This window comes from Enhydra lutris, unplaced genomic scaffold, assembly GCF_002288905.1.
Source record: "Enhydra lutris kenyoni isolate GAN:26980312 unplaced genomic scaffold, ASM228890v2 scaffoldscaffold9, whole genome shotgun sequence".
NCBI lineage: Eukaryota > Metazoa > Chordata > Mammalia > Carnivora > Mustelidae > Enhydra > Enhydra lutris.
Genome location: NW_019154093.1, coordinates 1741959 through 1762368, shown reverse-complemented (window position 1 = coordinate 1762368; position 20410 = coordinate 1741959). Strand labels below are relative to the sequence as shown.

Genomic DNA, 20410 nt, shown 5'->3' with positions numbered 1-20410 from the left:
AAAATATTTTAAAATAAACTAATTAATTAACTAACTAATTAATTAATTCAGAGATGTGTCTAGTAATCTCCAAAGGCCTGGATACCTTCTTTACCCAAATAGCAGTCACTCTAGTAAATAGCCATGGGTCCTTTTGGTGAAGGCTTGGAAGAAGAATTTGTGGTACATACTTATAGCACTGCTGCAGGAAACATCTTTAAGGGGTCTGGCCTCCTCTTCAATCAAGGGGCTCTGATCTGAGAACTGACTTAGATCTTGAGACTGAAGAGAGGCCACAACTCTTCAACATGGTGATTCAACTCAGGTCCACCAGTCGCAGAGGTTGGGTGGTTGATTGGTTGGTTGGTTAGTTTTTCTGCTATATATAGATCAAGCAATACTCTAGTATACTCAAGCAATACTCTATCTAATATATAGATCAAGCAATACTCTATTTCCTTCCTAGAAACACACTGATCAATTAATAACCACTAAAGACCTTTATGGGTTAAGGGATTCTGATTGCTAGTACCTCCCTGCTGCCTTTTATGATAAATGCACTCTCCTTGTCTTTGGCTATCAAGTACTGACACTCTCCATCACTCCAGGATCCTTTCAACCCCATAAAATCAGGGAGCCCATCTTAATGACAACACGCTCCTGGCAATATCTGGGCTACAAAGCTGAACATGTTAAAGATGTAGGTTCCCATCTCACTAATGTATTTCTCAATATTTTAGTTAGGAGAGTGTCTTGTGGGAATTTTCATGGAACATAGTTTGGGGGTGGCTGTGCAGGTCACACATATGATATGCTTAGGTCTTTGGGTTCCCTCTTCCATATCATTCCATAGAAGCTCTGGCATCTCCATTCATTAAACAAACTTGGACCTTTAGGTCCAAGTTTCAGTCAACCAGCCAAGTAAACTTTTGGATCCACCTTCAGGTGCATAAGCTAACACATTAAATCCCAAATCCACATCCATGAATTCAAAATGATTTAGTATTATGTTCCACCCTTAGAATCGACTTCTATATATGTTCCCCAATATTATGTTAAATCCTGCCATTAGCAAAAATCTTGCCATTCTTCTATCGCATAAACTATCTCCTCCTGGATCCTAGTGCATACCTGACCTCTTGAAACATGCTGAAATTTGACCTTTGTTATGGAGAGTCAACAAAGAGTGGGATGTCTTAGGAGAACAGTCATCCCCTTCAAGGCATCTGCCCCATGGAAGGTTATCACAGGGTTTTCTCTTTTTTTTTTTTTTATTTGACAGACAGAGATCATAAATAGGCAGAGAAGCAGGCAAAGAGAGAGGAAGGGAAGCAGGCTCCCTGCTGACCAGAGAGCCCAATGGGGGGTTCAATCCCAGGACCCTGGGATCATGACCTCAGCCAAAGGCAGAGGCTTTAACCCACTGAGCCACCCAGGTGCCCCTATCACAGGGTTTTCAAACAAAAGAAAACAAATCTCCCCAGATACAAGAGGAAAAATTCTTTCCACTGATAAAAGGAGAGTCAGAGTGACTTCTTCTGAGTCCAACCATACATCTATACCTCAAGTTTCAGGATCCCATTCTTTCCTAATTTATGCCCAAACTCTCATGTAAGCAGATTGGTGGTGATGTAAACTTAAATGATGTTTAAATTCTGTGACCCACACTTAAAGTTTATGTTTGATTTTCAGCAGTATCAGACCTGTGGCTACATGAAATAAGAGATTCTTGTAAGGATGCCAGGGAAGTTCTGTGGTTCTCAAACCATGATTTTTTTTTTTAAGATTTTATTATTTATGTGATAGAGAGAGCACAAGCAGGGGGAGCAGCAGAGGGAGAGGGAGAAGCAGGCTCCCCACTGAGCAGGAAGCCCGATGAGGGGCTCGATCCCAGGACCCTGGGATCATGACCTGAGCCGAAAGTAGACACTTCGCCCACCGAGCCACCCAGGTGCCCCAAACCATGATTTGAGCTAAGAATTAAATGACCCAAACTTATCATTTTCTCTCTAGTAAGTGCCTCAGTACATTCGAGAATCCATCCCACGCCACAGTCCTTGCAGTCATAATTACTAATGTGATGATCGGGTGCAGGAGTCACCTGGGCTCCCAAGACACTTGCTTCAGTTGGCACTGCATCCAAATCCATCACAGGTGATCATATAATTATGATGCCACTATGCCGTGGATTATTAGCATCCCAGGTGCAATTGACAAGGAGCTCAGCACTGTGCTCAAGCCCAAGAGAACAACAAAACCATCCAAAATCCTACATTTGAGACTCTGCTTCCTAGGACTACCCCTACTTGGAATTCTGTATCCATTATGACGCCATCAGGAGACAGAATTCATATTTTGAACATGGAAATTTTAATATAAATATTTGTTAATGAGCAAAGGTAGTTAAGTAAAATCTAAGGGACCCCCCAGAGCAGCAAGAAAGAAGCATCCAGAAAAAAGAATGTTCTGGGAGGGGGATGGGGGAAGCAGCTATGTCTACACTGATGGAGAGTGAATAACAAATGAACTAAAGCCTGAGGAGAAGGTCTCGCCCAAGACTGACGTTCAGACGTTTTGTTTTGTTTTGTTTTTTAAGATTTTATTTTATTTATTTGACAGAGAGATCACAAGCAGGCAGAGAGAGAGGAGGAAGCAGGCTCCCCGAGAGAGCAGAGAGCCCGATGCGGGGCTCTATCCCAGGACCCTGAGATCATGACCTGATCCGAAGGCAGCGGCTTAACCCACTGAGCCACCCAGGCGCCCCCATTCAGACCTTTTTAATGAGGGAGTGGGGACCACAAGAATATTCAGCCTCTAAGTAGCTAAGAAACTTGCCAGAGAGAGTGGGCTAGCACTGGTCTGTAGAAATGGAGAGTGGAGCTGGAGGGTACATCTGGTGCTGGGCCACAAGGGCCACTAAGGTCTTGGCTCCTGCGCTGAGTTTTTTTGGTTTCTGTTTTTCTAAAGAACGAAGGAGGACCAGAACTTGGAAGGGAAGTAATCACCTTACAGTGTCCCTCTAGCACCCTCTACTGACAAAGTCTAGCATTGCTCCAGCTGGCAAAAGACAACTGTTTACAGGGTCCAGCTCCAGTATCACAAAGCAGGGCAAAGAAGGGCGTATTTGGAGCTCAGAGACAATAAATCGGTAATCACCATGGGGCAAGGCAAGGGAGCAAAGTGTTTGTTAAGGAAGGCAGCTAAAGGAGCAGGAGATTCTCTGCCTGTTGTGGGGGGGTAGGGAGCAGGCAGGGACTGGAGCCTGGGAGAGAGACATCTGTCCTCAGCTGTCTTCAGAAAGAGAATGCAGTCACATAAATACACACAGCTTGAGAAAGCCCCATTGTCAGCTTTCAAATGAACAGAAAATAAAATTCCTGGACAGGTTCCCTCTTCCCACCTCTGGGAATAAGTAGGAAGTGATTTGAGATGCATTTCATTTTTCTCTAAGAGGCTTTCTCAACTCAGTGGCTCCCACTGACTCAGGCCATCTCCACCATCTGCAGATTTGACAGATGCTTGAACACTCATTCAACAGCATTTTCTGCAGACCTACTAGGTGCCTGCCACGAAGCCTAGGAGGCTGTTTGATTGCGGGCTTCTGCCAAGCCACTCTGCAGCTGTCAGCCGTTGAGACAGGCTTAGTGTTAGGAAGGCAGACTGATTCATGGACAAGATAAATTGCAAGCAGATGACGTGGTTCCGGCTCCAATTTGCCAGGATTTCTGTGATGACTGAGGAGCAAAGGCTTTGGAGTCAAGCGACACGGCTTCTAATCTTGTCTTGGTTCTTTTCTAGCTGTGGGACCTTAAACAGTCTGCCTCACCTCTCTGGCCTGTTTCCTCATATCCAATGGTCTTGGTAATATCTACTTCTCGGGACTGCTGGGGGGATCAGGGACAATGTCTACACTAAGTATAACGCAGGGACCTTCCAGCGCAGGCACCCAGCCTCATCAGACTAAAGCCCAAACCAAGGTTTCACCAGACTCAGAGAGCAGATGCTTAAGCCAGTGGCCTGGTACTACTGAGCCATGTCAGCTCCAGTGTCACCGATGTGGGACTAATGGTGCCCTATTTAGAATGGGCTCTTAGAGAGCACCTCGTCCCTCCTCCTCACTGGAGAGATCAGAAGACTGAGTTCCAGAGAGGGGAGACGTTTGCTCAAGGCCACACAGCATAGTGGAGGCCTAGCCAGCATCGGAACCCGATTCCATGGCATACCATCTGCAAGACTAAAAGTAGCATGCTTAGGAGGATGGGCTTCCGAGGAAGAGAGCTTGAGTCCCAGCTCTGCACCTGTCATTCACTCAACAAATCGTCACTGTGCAGGGGACACAGGGGGACCAGATGGAGTTGGCCCCTGCCCTCTCACACAATGGCGGGGGAGGCAAGGAACAACCAACCAATGAAAAGCCAGCCAGTCACCCACGGGGAGAAGGCCACAAGGGGCCTACACAGGCAAGGTCCTGAGAGTGACAGGGACAGTGGGGCGGGAGGCCAGCTCAGTGCACTCAAGGAGGGCCTCTCCAGGACACACTGTCTGAGCTGGACCCAGACACCCAGAAGGACCAGCTGAGCAGAGGGAGGCCAAGGGCATCCAGGCAAAGAGCTTGGGTGGAGGAAGAGAAACGAGGCCCGAGCGAGCAGAAGAGCGGGCAGAGGAGCGGGCAGGAGGGACACGGGCGGAAGCAGGGTCGAGGCCATGTCGGGCAGGGCCTTGGAGGTCATGGCCAGCCACTCAGCCTTCACCCCCGCAGAGCCATAGGTCACTGGAGGGGCTGAGTAGGCGAGTCATGTGATCTGGCTTAGTTTTTCCAGACAGTCGCTGTGGCTGCTGTGGTTTGTGTGACACCTGGTGGCTCTGTGACTCTGGGCAAGTCACAGACTCCCTAAGCTTCGCTCTCTCCATCTGTACAATGGGGATGCCAGTACCGACCTCAGCGGCTTCACTGGAAGCTGAGACTTGACCATCCACACGGGGCTCTTGGCAACTGGCCCTGGGCCTGGTGAGCGCCAGACAAAGCCCCGCTCTGCTCCCTCACCCCATCCAGAGCCCTCATCCTCCTCCACCCCTGCCCCACACCCCCCCTCACCATTCAACCCCCACACCCCACCCCACACCCCCACCCCCACCCCTGCAATGTAGCCCGCAGACACCTGCAGAAACCAGCGCTCCCTGCCCCCATCCACACTGACCAGCCCCCCCGGCCCTGGGAGCGCCGCGGGCCTGTTTGTTTCTCCTCCCACGTCTCAGAGGAGGCATGGAGGCCCACCAAAGGGGAGGACGGCCCCCCTGCCCCCATGAGGAGGAGGCCCTCTGGCCCAGTCCGTGGACTCCAGAGTCCCTGCTCTCGCACCATATGGCGAAGTGGGTTCCGCCCCAGCACGGACCCCGGGACCCCGGCCTGGCCCTAGGCCCCAGCCATCCGAGGCCAGCCAGAATGGGGGGTGGGGGTCAGCAGGGGTCCCCAGCATGGCCTGCTGTCAGTGAGGGCCATGCAGGCGGCTTTCACGTCCATCCCCGCCAAGACTCCGTCTCCCCGGCACCTGGGATACACAGCATCTTCCAGGCAGGGGCAGCCACGGAGGCCGTGAGAAGTCATAATGGCCTCGGCCGGCTCCCACAGCTGGATTTATGATGACGCGGGAAGCAAACTCAGCTTTCAGCGCTAGTAGACAGCTGGCCTGTCTGCACTTCTAGAAACACTTTCTGCAGGGATGGGCGGTGGGAGGCTTCTACCCCACACCTGCAAGGCCAGCTGTCCCAGGCAGAGCCAGGCTGGACCATCCGTCCTCCTCCGGCCACCCTGTCCCAAGAGGCCACCCCCGCCGACACGTTGCAGAGCGTTGGAAAATCAACGTTCCAGGCCATGAATTAGCCATTTGGTGCCGCATCAAGGGGCCCTCCAGCTTTCAGCAGCACCCAGAGCGGCCACGAAGCAGAACAGTGAGAGGCCCAGGCTGGGAGTCAGCGGAATGTGGGGTCGACCTGGAGCCTCAGCGATAGAATGGCTGTGACCCAGAATGAGCCCAGTGCCTTCCCGGGCCTCTGTTTCCTCATCATGGAATGAAGGGACAGGATCCCCACTTTGAAGAGCTGTTGTATGGATTTAGAAGGAGGTAAGGGGGCCGAATGAAAAGTCATGCAGGCCGTGTTTATTAGCCGGGACGTCAGTATCCTGTGATGGCATGTACTGAGAGCCAGTCAGGTCCCTACTGGACTATGCTAGTACTTTTAAACACTTTGTCTCTAGACTACCTGCAAGTAGGGATTGTTATCTCGATTTTCTAGATTAGGAAACTGAGCCTGGGGTGGTTCTGAACAGGTGCAAGGTCACCAGCTGGTGGCTATGCTGAGCTGGGGGAGGGGCCTCAGCTCATTCTGGAGCCGGCCTTCCTCCTAATACACAGCCTGCCTTCCCAGTTCCTCTGAAAGGCCATGTAAGGCCATCAGACAGACCCACACTCTCTCCTTCCTTCCCTCTCTCATGTCAACGTTTCTAGAGCACCAGCTACAAAGACCTGCCTTTGGCTGGGTAATGCATGCAGTAGGATGAATGCAGGAACACTTCCCACCCTTTAGAAGCTCAGTACTCCATGTGGCAAAGAGTAAAGCTGCACCCACACTGCCCAGAACATGCATGTATTGGTCAGCTTTTGCTGCATAACAAACAATCCTAAAACTATGGCTTAAAAAAAGGAAAAATTTATTATCTCTTCCAGTTCCGCAGTTGGTTGGGCTGTTTCTGTTAAGTTCAGTCATGCAGCTCTACTCACCTGAGAGGTCTGCCAGGCTGGAAGGCCCAAGACGGCCCCATTCGCAGCTCTGGTGGTTGGTATTGGCCATTCATGGGATGTGTTCTTTTGGCTCTTCCCTGTGCCCTCAAATCTTCCAGTAGGCTAGGCAGGCTTCCTCACATGACAGAGGTCCAAGAGGACAAAAGCAAAAGTTGCAAAGCCCCTTGAGGCTTAAGATCTGGAACTCACCTGACATCACTTCTGCCATCTTCTATTGATCAAAGCAGGTCATGTTCTGTTGCTTGGCTAGTAGCTGATAGACATTTGTGTCCATCATGTAAGCCTTAGTAGTCGATACAGACTGAGTGTGTGTGGGGTGAGGGGGTGTCTCATATACCCTAGCTACATGGGATCATAATAAATTCTTAATTCAGATTAAAAGATGTTGGATCCTGAAGTCATTGAAACGGGTTGTATTCTCTTGCCAGTGAAGAAACTGAGGCCCAGAAGTCAGGCAGTGTGAGAACAGAATTCGTACATCAAGGAGCCAGGTTCCATATGAAGAAACTGAGGCCCAGAAACACAACTTGTCTTGCCCAAGATGACACGAGTTTATGACAGAGGCGGGAGTGACTGGGATCCCTGACAGCCGGCCCTCTCCTCCTCCACTCCACCCCTAGCAGAAGCCCGAGGCTGGCAATGGCTGGGATGACCATCATAGAGACAGCATGTGTCTGCCTCTGTTGTGTGTTTATAAACGGAGCCCTTTTGGCTTGCCTGGTACCATGCAAGGCTCTTAACCATGACCTCTTCTGATCCTACCAGGGTCATCTCCAGTTTACAGATGGGAACCAAGGCCCAGAGAGGGAGCTGACCTACCCAGAGTTTCACAGGTGGTGAGGCCCATCCACCTGACCCCAAAGCCTGAGCCTCCCAGGCTATCCCCAAAAAAGCCTGACTCAGATCCAGGCCCTGGGGGTGAGAGGCAGCTCTATGGACCTCGGGGGTCTCAGGAGAAAGCCCACTGCCTGAGAAGCTGCTTCGGAGGTCTGGGTGGAGGCAGCAATAGACAGAGTTCTCTAGACCTGCCCCTGAGCAAGGCTCTGATCCACACCCGGCCATTGTATGAATGGAAAAATCAAGGCCTGAGGGGACCCAGGACTCTGCCTCCCAGCCAGAGCCATCTCCCTGCACTAGGAGGCTGGGGACAGGGCAGAAGGCCCCACTGGCTGGTCACACACACACAAGCTACTCTGTGGCATTCAGAGAGCACATTTATTTACAAAGTGCTTTACAAACATCAGTTTATGCCTCCCCACAGCCCCCTGCGAGGTAGGTCAGTAGTCATATCTACAGTTTACAGATGGGGAAATTGAGGCACGGAATGGGGGTGTGGCCTGTCCCATTTTAAAGAGATTTTCCCACCCACCCATGAAAAAAAATCATAAAATTAACAAAAAAGAATTTCTCCTCCATCCCAAAATACATGTTCTTCCTCTGAACTGTAGAGGTGGCAAGCACCCCTGATCTAGCAGGGCCCCGTCCCCAGGGGGCGGCCTGACCAGGAGCCATGGAGACTTCAACCCCAAGGGCTGTTGTTCAACCTTGCAGATTGTCACTGGGCTGGGTGGAGCAGGACCCAGAAGTGAGGCCTGAAAAGTACAAGAAGGGCCGAGGTGCCTTCCTTCTGCAGATGTTGGGTCAGGCAGGGAAGAGGCCCCACGGAGAAAAGGGCAAAGGGATGATGGGAAGATCCCAATTCGAAGCTCAGAGCACACCAAAGAAGTCATAGTGGGGGGGGATCATGAGCAAAATATCCCGGGGCTGAGGGGGGGCAGCAGGGCAGAGGAAGGGGCCCATAGTCCCCTCTGGGGAGGACTAGTCTGATGGGTCCAGTCTCCCCAGGATCCTCAGGGGCAAGGCCAGGTGGGATTCCAGACGCCAAGCCCCAATGCACCCTCTATCCGTGTCAAAAGGAAGCCACGCTGAGTGGAAACCTTGGCCCGCCACAGGCTCTGCAGGGGCTCACTCATCTCTGCCAAAGGCTGGGGCAGAGTCTGATGCTTGAGCCTAGAGTCAAGGAGCTTGAGCCTAGAGTCAAGGAGCTTGAGCCTGGGTCCTCCCGAGCCAGCAGCCCCGAGCCCCTGTCACTCCACCAGGCAGTGCCAGACTCACAGCGCAGACTTGCAGGGCCCTGTGGATGGGGACTGGGCTGCGGACGCTGAGCTCCTCCTTGGCCCCGCAGCCTGCCCATCCGACACGGAGAGAGGCCCCGCCCACAGCGGAAGGGGGCACCAAGACGCCCCGGCTCACTCTACTGCTTTCCCCGCGGGAGTTGTCGTGGAGCAGAGTCTGGGGTCCAGGTGTTCCTCCTCCGTGCTGGGCCTGGCCCTGAGCGCACAGTGCGAGCGCCAAGGCCAGGGGCCCCGCTATCTTGACTCCAGCCCCTCCAGGTACTCCAGCGCCACATCGTAGCAAAAGTGGTACTGATCCTGGGGAGAGGGAGAGAAGGACCCATGAGCCTGGTCCCTCTCCGGTACAGGAGAAGGGAAGAATGGGGGGCTAGAGGGCAAGCATGAGCCCTAGCCCATCTTTGGGGGTAAGGGCAAATGGGTTTAACTCTCTTGGCACCGCCGGATCAGAACCCAGAGCCCAATGGCAGGAACCACATAGAGGACAGTGGTGTGGAGGGACATGGCCAGGCGGGGACAGGGAAGTTGGAAGTGGCCGGGCAACGGGACAGGGTCTCTCACCAGGGTTTCCACCATATTGGGCTTGTAGTTCCTAAGCGTTTTGGCAGCAAAGAAAACATCCACCAGGTTGTGGCAGCGGATCATCTCCAGGACTGTGGCACAGGCGCAGAAAGTGCCACTGCGGCCGCCCCCGTTTCTAAATGAGACAAGCATAAGGTTTGGGGTGGGGTTCAAGAGGGGGAGGCCTGGGGCTGGAACACCAGGGAACCAAGAGGAAGGAGGGTCAGGGCCTGGGAGCCCAGAGGAGAGGGGCAGAGCCAGGGAGCCCCAGAAGGGAGGGGCCAGGGAACCCCCAAAGGTGAGGGGAGGGCCTTAGGGAACCCAGGGGGGAGGGGTTTGGGAGCTCAGAAGGGCGGAGCTTAGGGAAGCCAGTTGGGAGGGGTTTGGGAGCTCAGACGCTAAGACTGTCATCTAGGCAACTAGGGCGAGAGCCTCCAGGAGAAAGATAGCAGGTTCTTAGGGAAAGATACACTCCAAGAGAAAGCCACGGAGGCAAAGACAGAGATGGAGGGGGGCAGCAGAGAAGCAAGCAAACCCCAGAGAGCAGGATGGAAAACGAACATTGGGAGCACCAATCACCCCCAGCAACACAAACACGTGGTGAAAACACACAGGTCCACACGCCCACTCCATAGCAAACCAGCAGCCAAACACACAGAGATGCTTCCTAACCCCTGTCTTCTCCCTCCTCTGTTCCCTGCAACAGTGGGGGGTGGGGTTCCCCTGGGGAGATGAGGGATGGACTATGCCCTTGATCCCCATTTGAGGGGTCGCTCCCACTAGAACCAAAGGCCGCTGAGGGCCAGGCCCTGCCAACTCAGCTCCCGATCCGTGTACCTGGAATAAACTGAGAGCATGAGAAGCTGGGGGTCAAAGGAGCAAGGGCACCTAGACGGGAGTGAATACACGCATTTAGGAATGGGGGCATGGGAAGGAACGAATGATAGAAGCTGCATGTGTGTGTGCATGAACAAAGACTGGAATTCTTTGGGCTTCAAGTGTGCTACTGTCTCACGCAGTAAACAATTCGGACAGGACTCTAATTAAATTGGCAAGGTCAGACACCCCACAGAGGGTGTTAGGCAGTTGCCCAGGGTTGAGTCCACACCCTGGAAATGGACGGGGTTCCTCCAGGGAAGATGGGGCCATCCTTGCCTGGCTGAGCAGAGTCTAGGCGAAGGCCATCCGGAAGCCTCAGGGGGTTTTAGTGGCAGCCTTGAGGTCCTCTCTGGGCCTGGGCCTCCACCCCTCCCCCCGAGCAGGGCCCACACTCACAGGCAGTGCACGACAGTGCGCCCGTCCCCACTCTCTGCCTGCCACTTGTCCACCTCAGCCAGCAAGTGCAGGAAGGCCTTCTTGGAGTCAGGTGTGTCCCGATACGCAGACCAGCGCAGGAACTGGAAATGCCTCACCAGCAGGTGTCCCTCCTGTAGCTGAGGGCACAGGTGGCCAGCCGGGCCGGGGGAGGGGAGGGGGAGAAGGGGAGGGGGGAAGAGAATGTGAGCCCCGAGGTGATCTCAAGAGGGGCTCGTGAGGCTGCCCCCCAGCCACCACACAGGTTCTCACCACAGGGCACCCAGGTCACTCACCCGAGAGATGTTCTGCACCCGGAAGACACGGGCCACCAAGTCTTCGTCCACGGAGCCCGACACAAACTCCACGTCCATGAGGCCATACTGCTGGCGGCCCGGCTCTGGCCAGTACTGGAGACAGGGCTGGGGACACAGACACGGAGCGGGGTGCTGAGCAGAGCCAGGCAGGGGCAGCTGCTGGTACTGCCTGCCCCAGGCCTCCACCCTGGCCCTGGGGCTCCCACACACCCTGACCCACTCATTGGCAGTCCACCTGCAGAGTTCCCCCAGCCTCTGCCACTTCCCTGTCCAAGTGCAGTACACAACTGCCCCAGCCCACTCAGGTCAGCAGAGACAAACCCTTCAAGGGTGCACAGACCATCCTGGCTGGGCACAGCTAAAACACACACACAGACACAGACAAACATACACACACACACACTCACTCACACCCCAGCAGGAAGCCGCCTTCTTCCAGGGATAGGCCTTGTACCATCCCCGCCCACCCCATCACCTCTGCCCCCCATCACCCCTACCCCCGGCCTTCTCTCTCACTGCCTTGCTTTCTTCCAGCATCAGCTCACAGAGGTGGGGTGTCCCTGAAGCGGCAACACAGCTCAGAACCCCCACTCCTGCCCTAGGACCCCACCATGGAGTCAGGGTCCCACATAAGCCTCCCCTGTAGGCCAGACTGGAGACAGCGGAGGGAGGAAAGGGGCGTCTCTCTCTCTCTCTCTCTCTCTCACACACACACACACACACACGCACATATACAGACAGACAGTCCTCCAGGCCAGTAGGTCCAGAGCCCCAGCTTCTAGCCTCAGCTCTGCCTGGAGTCCAGGTGAGGCTCTACCTTCCTCTGGGTCCCGCCCACCATTTCTCTGTGAGACAGTCCCCAAGCTCCTCCCAGATGACTCCATGCTCCTTTGGCATCCCTCTCTGACCACGCCCACAAAGAGGGCACTACCTCCCTCTTTTTGCCTGGGATCCCACCACTCCTTGTGTTTGGGCCTTTGCACATGCTGTTTCCTCTCCATGGATCACTCCTCCCCCGTCTTCACTTGGTTAGCTCTACCCTCCCTGTGCAGCTCAGCCTCAAAGGCCCCCACAGTGGGCAGCTGAGTCCACCCACTGGAAGAAGGCTGCCTGGGGGAGGGGCACAGTTCTGCCCACTTCCCAGCCCTCTGGGTCGTAATCTTTTCACCCGAAGACCCTAAGTGCAAACCACAGTCCTGGACATACAGCAGATGCTCAATAAAAAGCAGCTACTTCCCTCCAATCTGACAGCTTCATTCTACAGATGAGGAAACCAAGGCTCTGGGAGGGAGTGGACCCATCTAAGGTCACTCGAAAACTAGGCGGCACAGCTGGGATCCACCCCTGGGCCCTGGGGACGTGCCCTGGAGCACATGAGGCCCTGCGCAGCAGATGCCTCACCCAGGCGGTGTTGGACTGGTGCAGCTGGTTGAGCATGACGATGGAGGTGCACCCATAGTCGTAGACGAGCCGCCAGAAGTCAGGCGTGGTGCTCTGCAGCGGGTGCAAGGTCACGATGAAGGCCGCGCTTCGCGTGTAGCTCTGCAGGGAAACCAGAATTCAGAGAGGCCCGCTCACCATGGATAGAGCCCCCACCACAGGCCATCCTCCCGCTCTGCCCACCCTGAGCTGGATAGCTCTCCCCTCAGGGCCAGGCTGCCTCTGGGGTCCTTTTCAGAGCTTGGCTGGTACACCGAGGTCTGAGTTGTTGGGTGAGGCCCCCCCCAGGCCCCTGTTCCCCAAGCCCATGGCCTCTGGAACTAAATGCAAAAGGTTCCCCAATGTGTGGCAATGGGAACTTGGGCATGGTACTTAGAAGCTAGCCAAGCTTGCTCTCTGCCTCAGGGCCTTAGCACCTGTGATTCCTGTTGCCTAGAACAAATCTCCGGATGTTCACACAGTTCTCCCTCTCACTTCTTTCTGCTCTTTGACAGTCACCTCCTCAAAGGGGCCCTCCTACCGTCTCATCAAAAATACTCCATACCCACACTCCAAAGCCCACATTATGTATTTCTCCTGCCTGGTCGCTTTCTGCCAAAATTACCAGCGTCTGACATGCCACTGTATCTCTGTGTACTGACTGTCCCAAGCCATCACCCACATACAAAGTTTAGGAGAGCAGACATTTGGGGATATGGCCTGTGTCCAGCACATGGTAGGGGTTCAATAAATATTTGTGAATAAATACATCTCTAAGTCCCTTCCAGCTCCATGGAAGGAGGGTCTGAGAGCCCAGCCCAGGGCCCCAGGCCAGGGACAGGCACTGACTCTGCTCCCAATCCCAGCCTCATCCCAACCAGAGCCCTCGGCTCTGCTGCCTCCCACGCCCCCGGGCTCTCGAGCCTTCCCAGATCCAGCCAGCCGCAGAAATCCCGGAGCCTTCTTCCGGGACTGAGCCCTCACGTCCGTCAGGGCCGCGTTGATGTAGTTGTTAGGGTCCCCATCGGTGGAGATGAGGAAGGGCAAGCAGCGGTCGGGTGGCAGGACGTCCATGCTGCGGTTCTTGTCGCGGTTCCGGGGGAGCAGGGCGATGCTGCACTCTTCCACATCCAGGGGCGGTGTGACCGAGTTCAGCGTCTACAGAGAGCAGAAGGAGCCATGGGATGGGGGGGAGGGGGGCCGGAGGAGCAGGTGGGGAGGCAGGCAGGGGTGTGTGGACCTCTAGTGTTTTCTGGGCCTCCTCACGGCCCCATGAAGGAGACTAAGCTGGTTTGTTAACGCCATGTCGTGGATGGAGAACTGAGGTCTGGAGAGAAAGGGGCGAGGACAGGGACCCCAGACCACACAGGCTCTGAACAGAGCTCCGAACAGAGAGTCTACCTCCTTGCTCCCTGTGTAACCTTAGACAAGCCACTGTATCTCTCAGCATTATTTTTCTCAACTGTAAGGTGGTAATAATATGCCTGCCTCGAGGGGCTATTGAGAGGATTGAGATACTGCCAAGGTCCGAGCACTGCTCCTGGCTCATGCAAGGCTCCATACATAAAAGGCACAGTGAGGATCCCTACAAGCTTATCAGGTGCTTTCAGGCAGACAAGGGCTGCAGTCCCACATCTCCCACAAAGCAGACTGCGGGGACCTGGCGGAGGCAGTCAGCCCTGTCTGAAGAGAACACAAGTCCAGACACCCATCACAGCACAAACCTGGGACTCTGGGTTATCTCCTCCACCTCATGCCTCCTATAGCCTGATCCATGGAGTCTCTGCTTATTTCTCTTGTCCTTGGGGATCCCTAACAGGGAAGCCCAGTCTCTCATGATCCCCAACAGGCCTCCAAGGATCACAGGCAGCATTTCCCATGACACCAATCTGTGCGGGCTCTCCAGTGTTGGGTGTCTAGAAGGGGCCAGCCCGCTGCACCCTGGCAGGAACCTGGAGTGTGGAGAATGTCTGGGGTCTCTGCCAGCCCATGGACCATGCTGGGACTTCTCTGGAGAACCATCCTTCCCCCATCTCCATCATGTGACATGCAGACAGTGGCTTCGCCCTCAGAACCAGGCCTGGGCAAGTCAATGTGTTCCTAACTCTCTGGCTCCAGGGACTGGCTCAAGGATGGCACAGGAGAAACTGATCTAGGACTTCTGTTGGGGCTGTAGGGAGTCCTTTTTCCATTCTCCTGACAGTAGTGACAACATGAGTCTGACACTGCTGGGGGCGAGGGTATGGGTCTAAGAAAGAAGATGAAAACAAAGGAGAGCAGAACCAAACTGGACAGAGACTACATTGTGGCATCACAATTTAAGCTCCTGGATCCAGCCATAACTGAAGCTCCACCATCCTTGGACTTTTCAGTTACAAGAGTCATTAAGCTGGATTTTTGTCACTTGCAACCAAAAGAATCCCGATGAATATGAACATTACAAAGACAATATTGACATTCTTTCCTGGATGAACACTGAAGCTTGGGGAGCTGCTCACAACTACTTCACAAGCCTCCTCACAGCTCTTTACTGAGCCAGGACTTGAACCCGGGCTTCCCTGATTCAAAGCACGAGCTCTGCACCACTTGGAGAGACCACCTCCTCCACTGTCTCCAAATCCTTCCCAGTAGCCCTACTCTGTCCCTCTGTCTTGGCTCTCACTGACCCCTACAGCACTGAGGACTTCCCAATACACACACACACACACACACTCCTGCCCCACCTGGAACTCTTCCCGCAGCTGGGAGGAATTACTCTGAGGATCAATGCGGATCATCTCCTTGTAGGTGGCCTTGAACTCACTGACAGGGATGGTGGTCTCCCCACACAGGCAGGCCTCCAGGATTGCATCGTGAATGAAGATGTACTGCTCCTGGAGCAGGAGGAGAGAATATGAGGAACCAGGAGGGGACTAGAACCTAGAGATTTTGGGGAGATGGCAGCAGGAAGCAAGCCCAAAGTTGAAGCAGGGACGCTGGAGTCCAACTAGGTATTAGAAGAGATTGGACCCACCCTACTTGAAGAAACCTTCATAGATATGTTCACTAACCTCATGTCTCATCCCTCTAATACCCCATAAGAAGCTCTGAAGGTGAGGGGAGAACCCAGGGTCACACATGTAATGAGGATACAAATACCAGTGGATCTTTCCTGCAAAACCTATGACCGTGGCCCCTTGGCTGTTTGACTCCACCCAGCCGAACACAGAGGAGCTGACTTTGGGAAGACCCTCAGAGGTAGGCAGGCCAAGTTCAGGGATCTCAGCTCTAAGGACACCCCCTGACACACCCTGCCAGCTCCGAATTCCTCCACGAAGGACCCAAATCCTGGAGCGGGCAGGGAGGGAGGACGGCGTCCCCCTACCTCTGTCTGGATCATGTTGACCCGCCGAGAGCAGAGGGTCTTCACGCAGTTGTAAATGTCCACGACGCCCTCACACTCCGCCATGTCCAGCATCACATCCAGGACAATGTAGCAACCTGTGCGGCCAGTGCCCGCGCTAGGAAGAGAGCAGCCAGGGGCCCCATGAGAGCCTGGGGAGGGAGCCTGGGGTCTAGAAGGGAAGAGGGGGCCTGGGGGGCCTGGCCACATCTATACCACATAGGGACGGGGTGGGGGGGACAGAGAGACACCTGACCCCAGTGGGGGGAGGAGCCGGGGAGAAGTCGGCTGCAGGAGCTACGGTGAAATGTGACACAAGGACAAGCTGCGGCCGGGCCCTGGGAAGGAGGGAAGGGCAGGGGTAGCAATGGAGCTGAGCAGAGGACAAAGGTGATGCTCAGAGCTTAATCCAAGAATGTTCTTGCCTCCTAGGGAGCCGCAGATCCACACAGCCTTCAAAGCCCCACACACTCGTACCTGCACACGTACTCAGGGGAGCCTCCCCAACCCTCCCAGCAGATGTCACTCTCCTGAGCTCCGGGACGAATCCTGGGCAGGCTCTTACCAAACTCTTCCTGCTACGTGGTCATTGTAAATGGGACAGTCTCCCTGGCCTGACCTGGAGCTCACCCCGAGCTTGGCTGTGTCGGACCCATCTCTGGGATGCTCACGCCCAGCCCCAGAGAGAGCAGAGCCCAGGGGTAGAGAGAGGACAAAAATGACTCCAAGATTTCAAGCTTGAAAATGGGGGTGTCAAAGCATTGGCAAGAGTGCGTGGTAGCGGGTCTCCCGGCCACCCCTGCCGGGGGCTGAAATCCATACCACCACTTTGGGGGACTGGCAACAGCTACCAAAGCTGAGCTTGCCAGGCAGTGCTCCCCCCCCACCTCCTGTATGTATCCCCCAGAAATGCATGCATATGCTGGCCCAAAGGCACGCCTTAGAACGTTCTCAGCAGCTGTATTCGTACCAGTTCACAACAGGACACAGCCCAAATACCTAGCCATCGCAGAATGGGTAAACACACTGTGGTTTACTCATCCAGGAGGACAGGATATAACATGGATGAATCTTAGAAACATAAGCTGGAGGGGAAGAAGTCACACACCCAAAAGCACACGCTGTGTGATTTCATTTATACGAAGTTCAAAAACACACAAAATGAATTCACACATTAGAAGTCAAGAGCGAGGAGGTGGGCACAGCCCAGAAGGTGTCTCCCAGGGGCTTCTGGATGCTGTTAATGTTCTATTTCTTGATCTGAGAGCAGTGCTGGTTATTTCACAGGTGTGTTTAATTTACGAACACCAGTAAAGCTCCGCATATACTTATTCTGTGGGCACTTTGCTTTAAGTATGTTATATCTCAATGAAATCTTATTTTATTTTATTTCATTTTTTAAAGATTTTATTTATTTATTTATTTGACAGACATGGATCACAAGTAGGCAGGCAGAGAGAGAGGAGGAAGCAGGCTCCCTGCTGAGCAGAGAGCCCAATGCGGGTCTCCATCCCAGGACTCTGGGACCGTGACCTGAGCTGAAGGTAGAGGCTTTAACCCACTGAGCCACCCAGGTGCCCTGAAACCTTATTTTAAAGACCATATCTTAGGGGCACCTGGGTGGCTCAGGTGGTTAAGCATCTGCCTTCGGCTCAGGTCATGATCCCAGGGTCCTGGGATCAAGTCCCATGTCGGGCTCCCTGCTCGGTGGGACGCCTGCTTCTCCCTCTCCCTCTGCCACTCCCCCTGCTTGTGCACGCTCACGCTCAATCTCTCTCTCTCTCTCAAATAAATAAATAAATAAATAAAATCTTTATTAAGAAATAAAAATAAACAGGGGCACCTGGGTGGCTCAGTGGGTTAAAGCCTCTGCCTTCGGCTCAGGTCATGATCCCAGGGTCCTGGGATCGAGCCCCGCATCAGACTCTCTGCTCAGCGGGGAGACTGCTTCCTCCTCTCTCTCTGCCTGCCTCTCTGCCTACTTCTGATTTCTGTCTGTCAAATAAATAAATAAATAATCTAAAAAAATAAAAAAATAAAAAATAAAAATAAACAAAGATGGTATCTTAAAGAAGCCTAAAGAGACAAAAGTGGTATGTGAAGGGCGGGCGAGGAAGGAGGGGGTCTGCTCTGTGGCGCTCTGGAAGCTGGGAGGAATCAAGCAGAGAAGCCAGGAGCAGGTACAGAGGCCAAGGACTTGTGGGCCCAGGGGAGTAGGTGAAACCCCAAGGTCAGAGGGAAGCTCCCCAGGAGGAGAGTGGGGGCAGGCACAGGACAGGGCCCTTCAGAGGCATGAGAAAGCTGGGGAGCCAGGGAGGAAGCAGAGCAGAGGAAGGACAAGTGGGGTCACAGGGGCCAACTGAGGCAGGACTTGGAAGAGAAAGGGATGATGGTCAGGAGCGGCACGGGGCACAAAGGCCACGCAGTGAGGAAAGCCCTCGGGATTCAGAGAAGGGAAGCTGAAGCCCTTCCCAGCACGTGGGCCAAACCCAGCACGCAGGTGTGCAGTGCAAGTAAATGAAACCCAACCCACCTCGAGCCTCACCAGCCCCTCACCCCCTCTGCCTCCAGGCCCAGGGCCCCCACGGGTCTCTGGCAACACACATGGGTGCCAACCTCGAGCCACAGCTCGAATGGCCACTGGGGGGTCAGCGTCTCCAGTCCTCTGTCTCTGAGTAGATGAACCCAAGCCCCCTCTCCTTAGGGGACCCACAACCAATCCCGCACCCAGACCCCTTGTCCTTGGCACTTGCGGCACCCCACCTGCAATGGATGACAATAGGCCCAGCGTCAGGCGGGGTAGAGGCCTTCACGCGCCGGATGAAGGCCAGCAGCCCCGTGGCGTGGTAGGGGACGCCATGCTCCGGCCACGCGGTGAAGTGGAACTGGCGGACCTCGTGCCGGGCAGAGTAGCCTCTCTGCGGAGACAGTCACAGTCACTGCGGGCGCCCCCCAGACACCTGCCAGGTGTCCAGCCGCCACAGCGAGCATCTTACCGCAGGATCTCGCTCAATGAGTCCCAATCATAAACGGAGGTATGGGCGTTCGGGACGCATGGTGCCCGCGAGAAACCCGCAGACAGGAGAAACTGCGGGCCCGAGGGTCGACAAGACAAACACTACCCAGGAGTGGGACCCAGGGCTGTGCCACCCAGGAGAGCACCAGGACTCTCTGGTCTTAGCCTATAAGGGAAAGTGTCTCCCTTGAGAACTTTTACGGAGGATCAAATGGGACCACAGACACGAGGACTCGGCCAGTCGCTGGCCATGTGGCCTCGTGCGTGACGCCAGCACGCCACCTCACTTTATTTGTACTATGGGACTAACGGAAATGCCAAATGCCAGCGTCTCCCGGGGCTTAACCAACATGTGCCACAGGCTCTGCACAATGCCCGGCACCGAGCAGGACAGGCATCACCAGCCACTGTCTTCACCGCCATCATCTCGACGTCCTCTGGGAGTCACCAGCCAAGGCAGTCCCCGTCCTGTCCTCCCACAGCACTCCCTACAGCGAAGGAGCAGCTGCCTTGCTGGTGAGGACAGCGGAGCCCTCCTCGCCCCGCCTGCTCCTGCCCTGGGAGGTCGGGAGGCATACTCTGCCCCACCCCTTCAGGCACCCCTGCAGGGACCAAAGTGACAGCAGACTCACCCGCTCCAGGGCAAAGGTGCGCACGACATACTCAGCCAGTGTCTCCGTTTTCACCAGCGTGATCTTGATGTCCCCGTACATGTCTGAGTCCTCCGGCCAGTACCGGGAGCATTTCACCTGGGGTCCCCACAGGCAGGCTCAGCAGGCCCTCTGCTGCCCTCCCTTGGCCCACCTTACCCCTCACCCCAAGGCCCTGCTTACCCTGCCCACCTCCACCAGCTTGGTGATCATGACAATGCTGGAACAGTGCTCCTGCCACACCATGCGCCAGAAGTCGTAGACCATCTCAGGCTTCGGCCCTGGGGCGCAGAGGGTGCTAGTCCCTGTGGCAAGGTCTGCACCCAGAGCCAGCACACCTGCTGCCCCACACCCCCACCCCAGGCCAGGAGGCTCCTGAGCCCCGATGAAGGCGTCATGCTCACCCCACACACTCACCCCACCCAATGCCAGCTCGTCCCTAGAGGGCCCCGGGGGTGGGTAGGCTCAGAGAAGGATGGCTGGAGACCCATTATCCCAAATGAAACCCGGGAGGCAGAGCTGGGGAACTTGATCCTCAGTCTACAGCATCAGTGTCCCAGAGGAACAAACAGATGAACAGCTGGGGGCCAAGACAGCCAGAGGGACCCAGGCAGCCCCCAGACCCGGAGGCACAATCCACACTTGGCAGGACTGAGCCCGCCTACCCTTCTGCACGAACCACCTCAGGGACAGACAGATGGCCGAGGGAACTACAGGCACACGGAGCACACCAGGGAGACACGAGCACGGAACACGACGAGGGGCAGAGACTGGTGGGCAGATTCCAGAAGCCCCAGCCAGACAGTGGGACTCGAGCAGAGAGACAGCAGGGAGGCACACGGGGAGTCAAGCAGGTCAGAA

General features: G+C 54.8%; 1 protein-coding gene across 5 annotated transcripts in view; it reads right to left on the bottom strand.

The window, feature by feature from the left end:
- Positions 1–9148: 9148 nt before the first annotated feature.
- LOC111142882 (protein tyrosine phosphatase, receptor type U) overlaps positions 9149–20410 on the bottom strand; it is a 76619-nt gene continuing 65357 nt past the window's right edge. For 3 of the 5 annotated variants that reach the window (XM_022496278.1, XM_022496277.1, XM_022496276.1), the window contains 11 exons: positions 19733–19830; positions 19532–19648; positions 18647–18801; positions 15866–16001; positions 15225–15374; positions 13486–13659; positions 12484–12624; positions 11062–11187; positions 10748–10905; positions 9473–9608; positions 9149–9211 (listed from right to left, as the gene is read on the bottom strand). In XM_022496278.1, the coding sequence (XP_022351986.1) occupies positions 9149–9211; positions 9473–9608; positions 10748–10905; positions 11062–11187; positions 12484–12624; positions 13486–13659; positions 15225–15374; positions 15866–16001; positions 18647–18801; positions 19532–19648; positions 19733–19830 (1454 nt within the window). The remainder of the gene's footprint in view (positions 9212–9472; positions 9609–10747; positions 10906–11061; positions 11188–12483; positions 12625–13485; positions 13660–15224; positions 15375–15865; positions 16002–18646; positions 18802–19531; positions 19649–19732; positions 19831–20410) is intronic. The other 2 variants (XM_022496279.1, XM_022496275.1) reach the window with 2 other exon arrangements.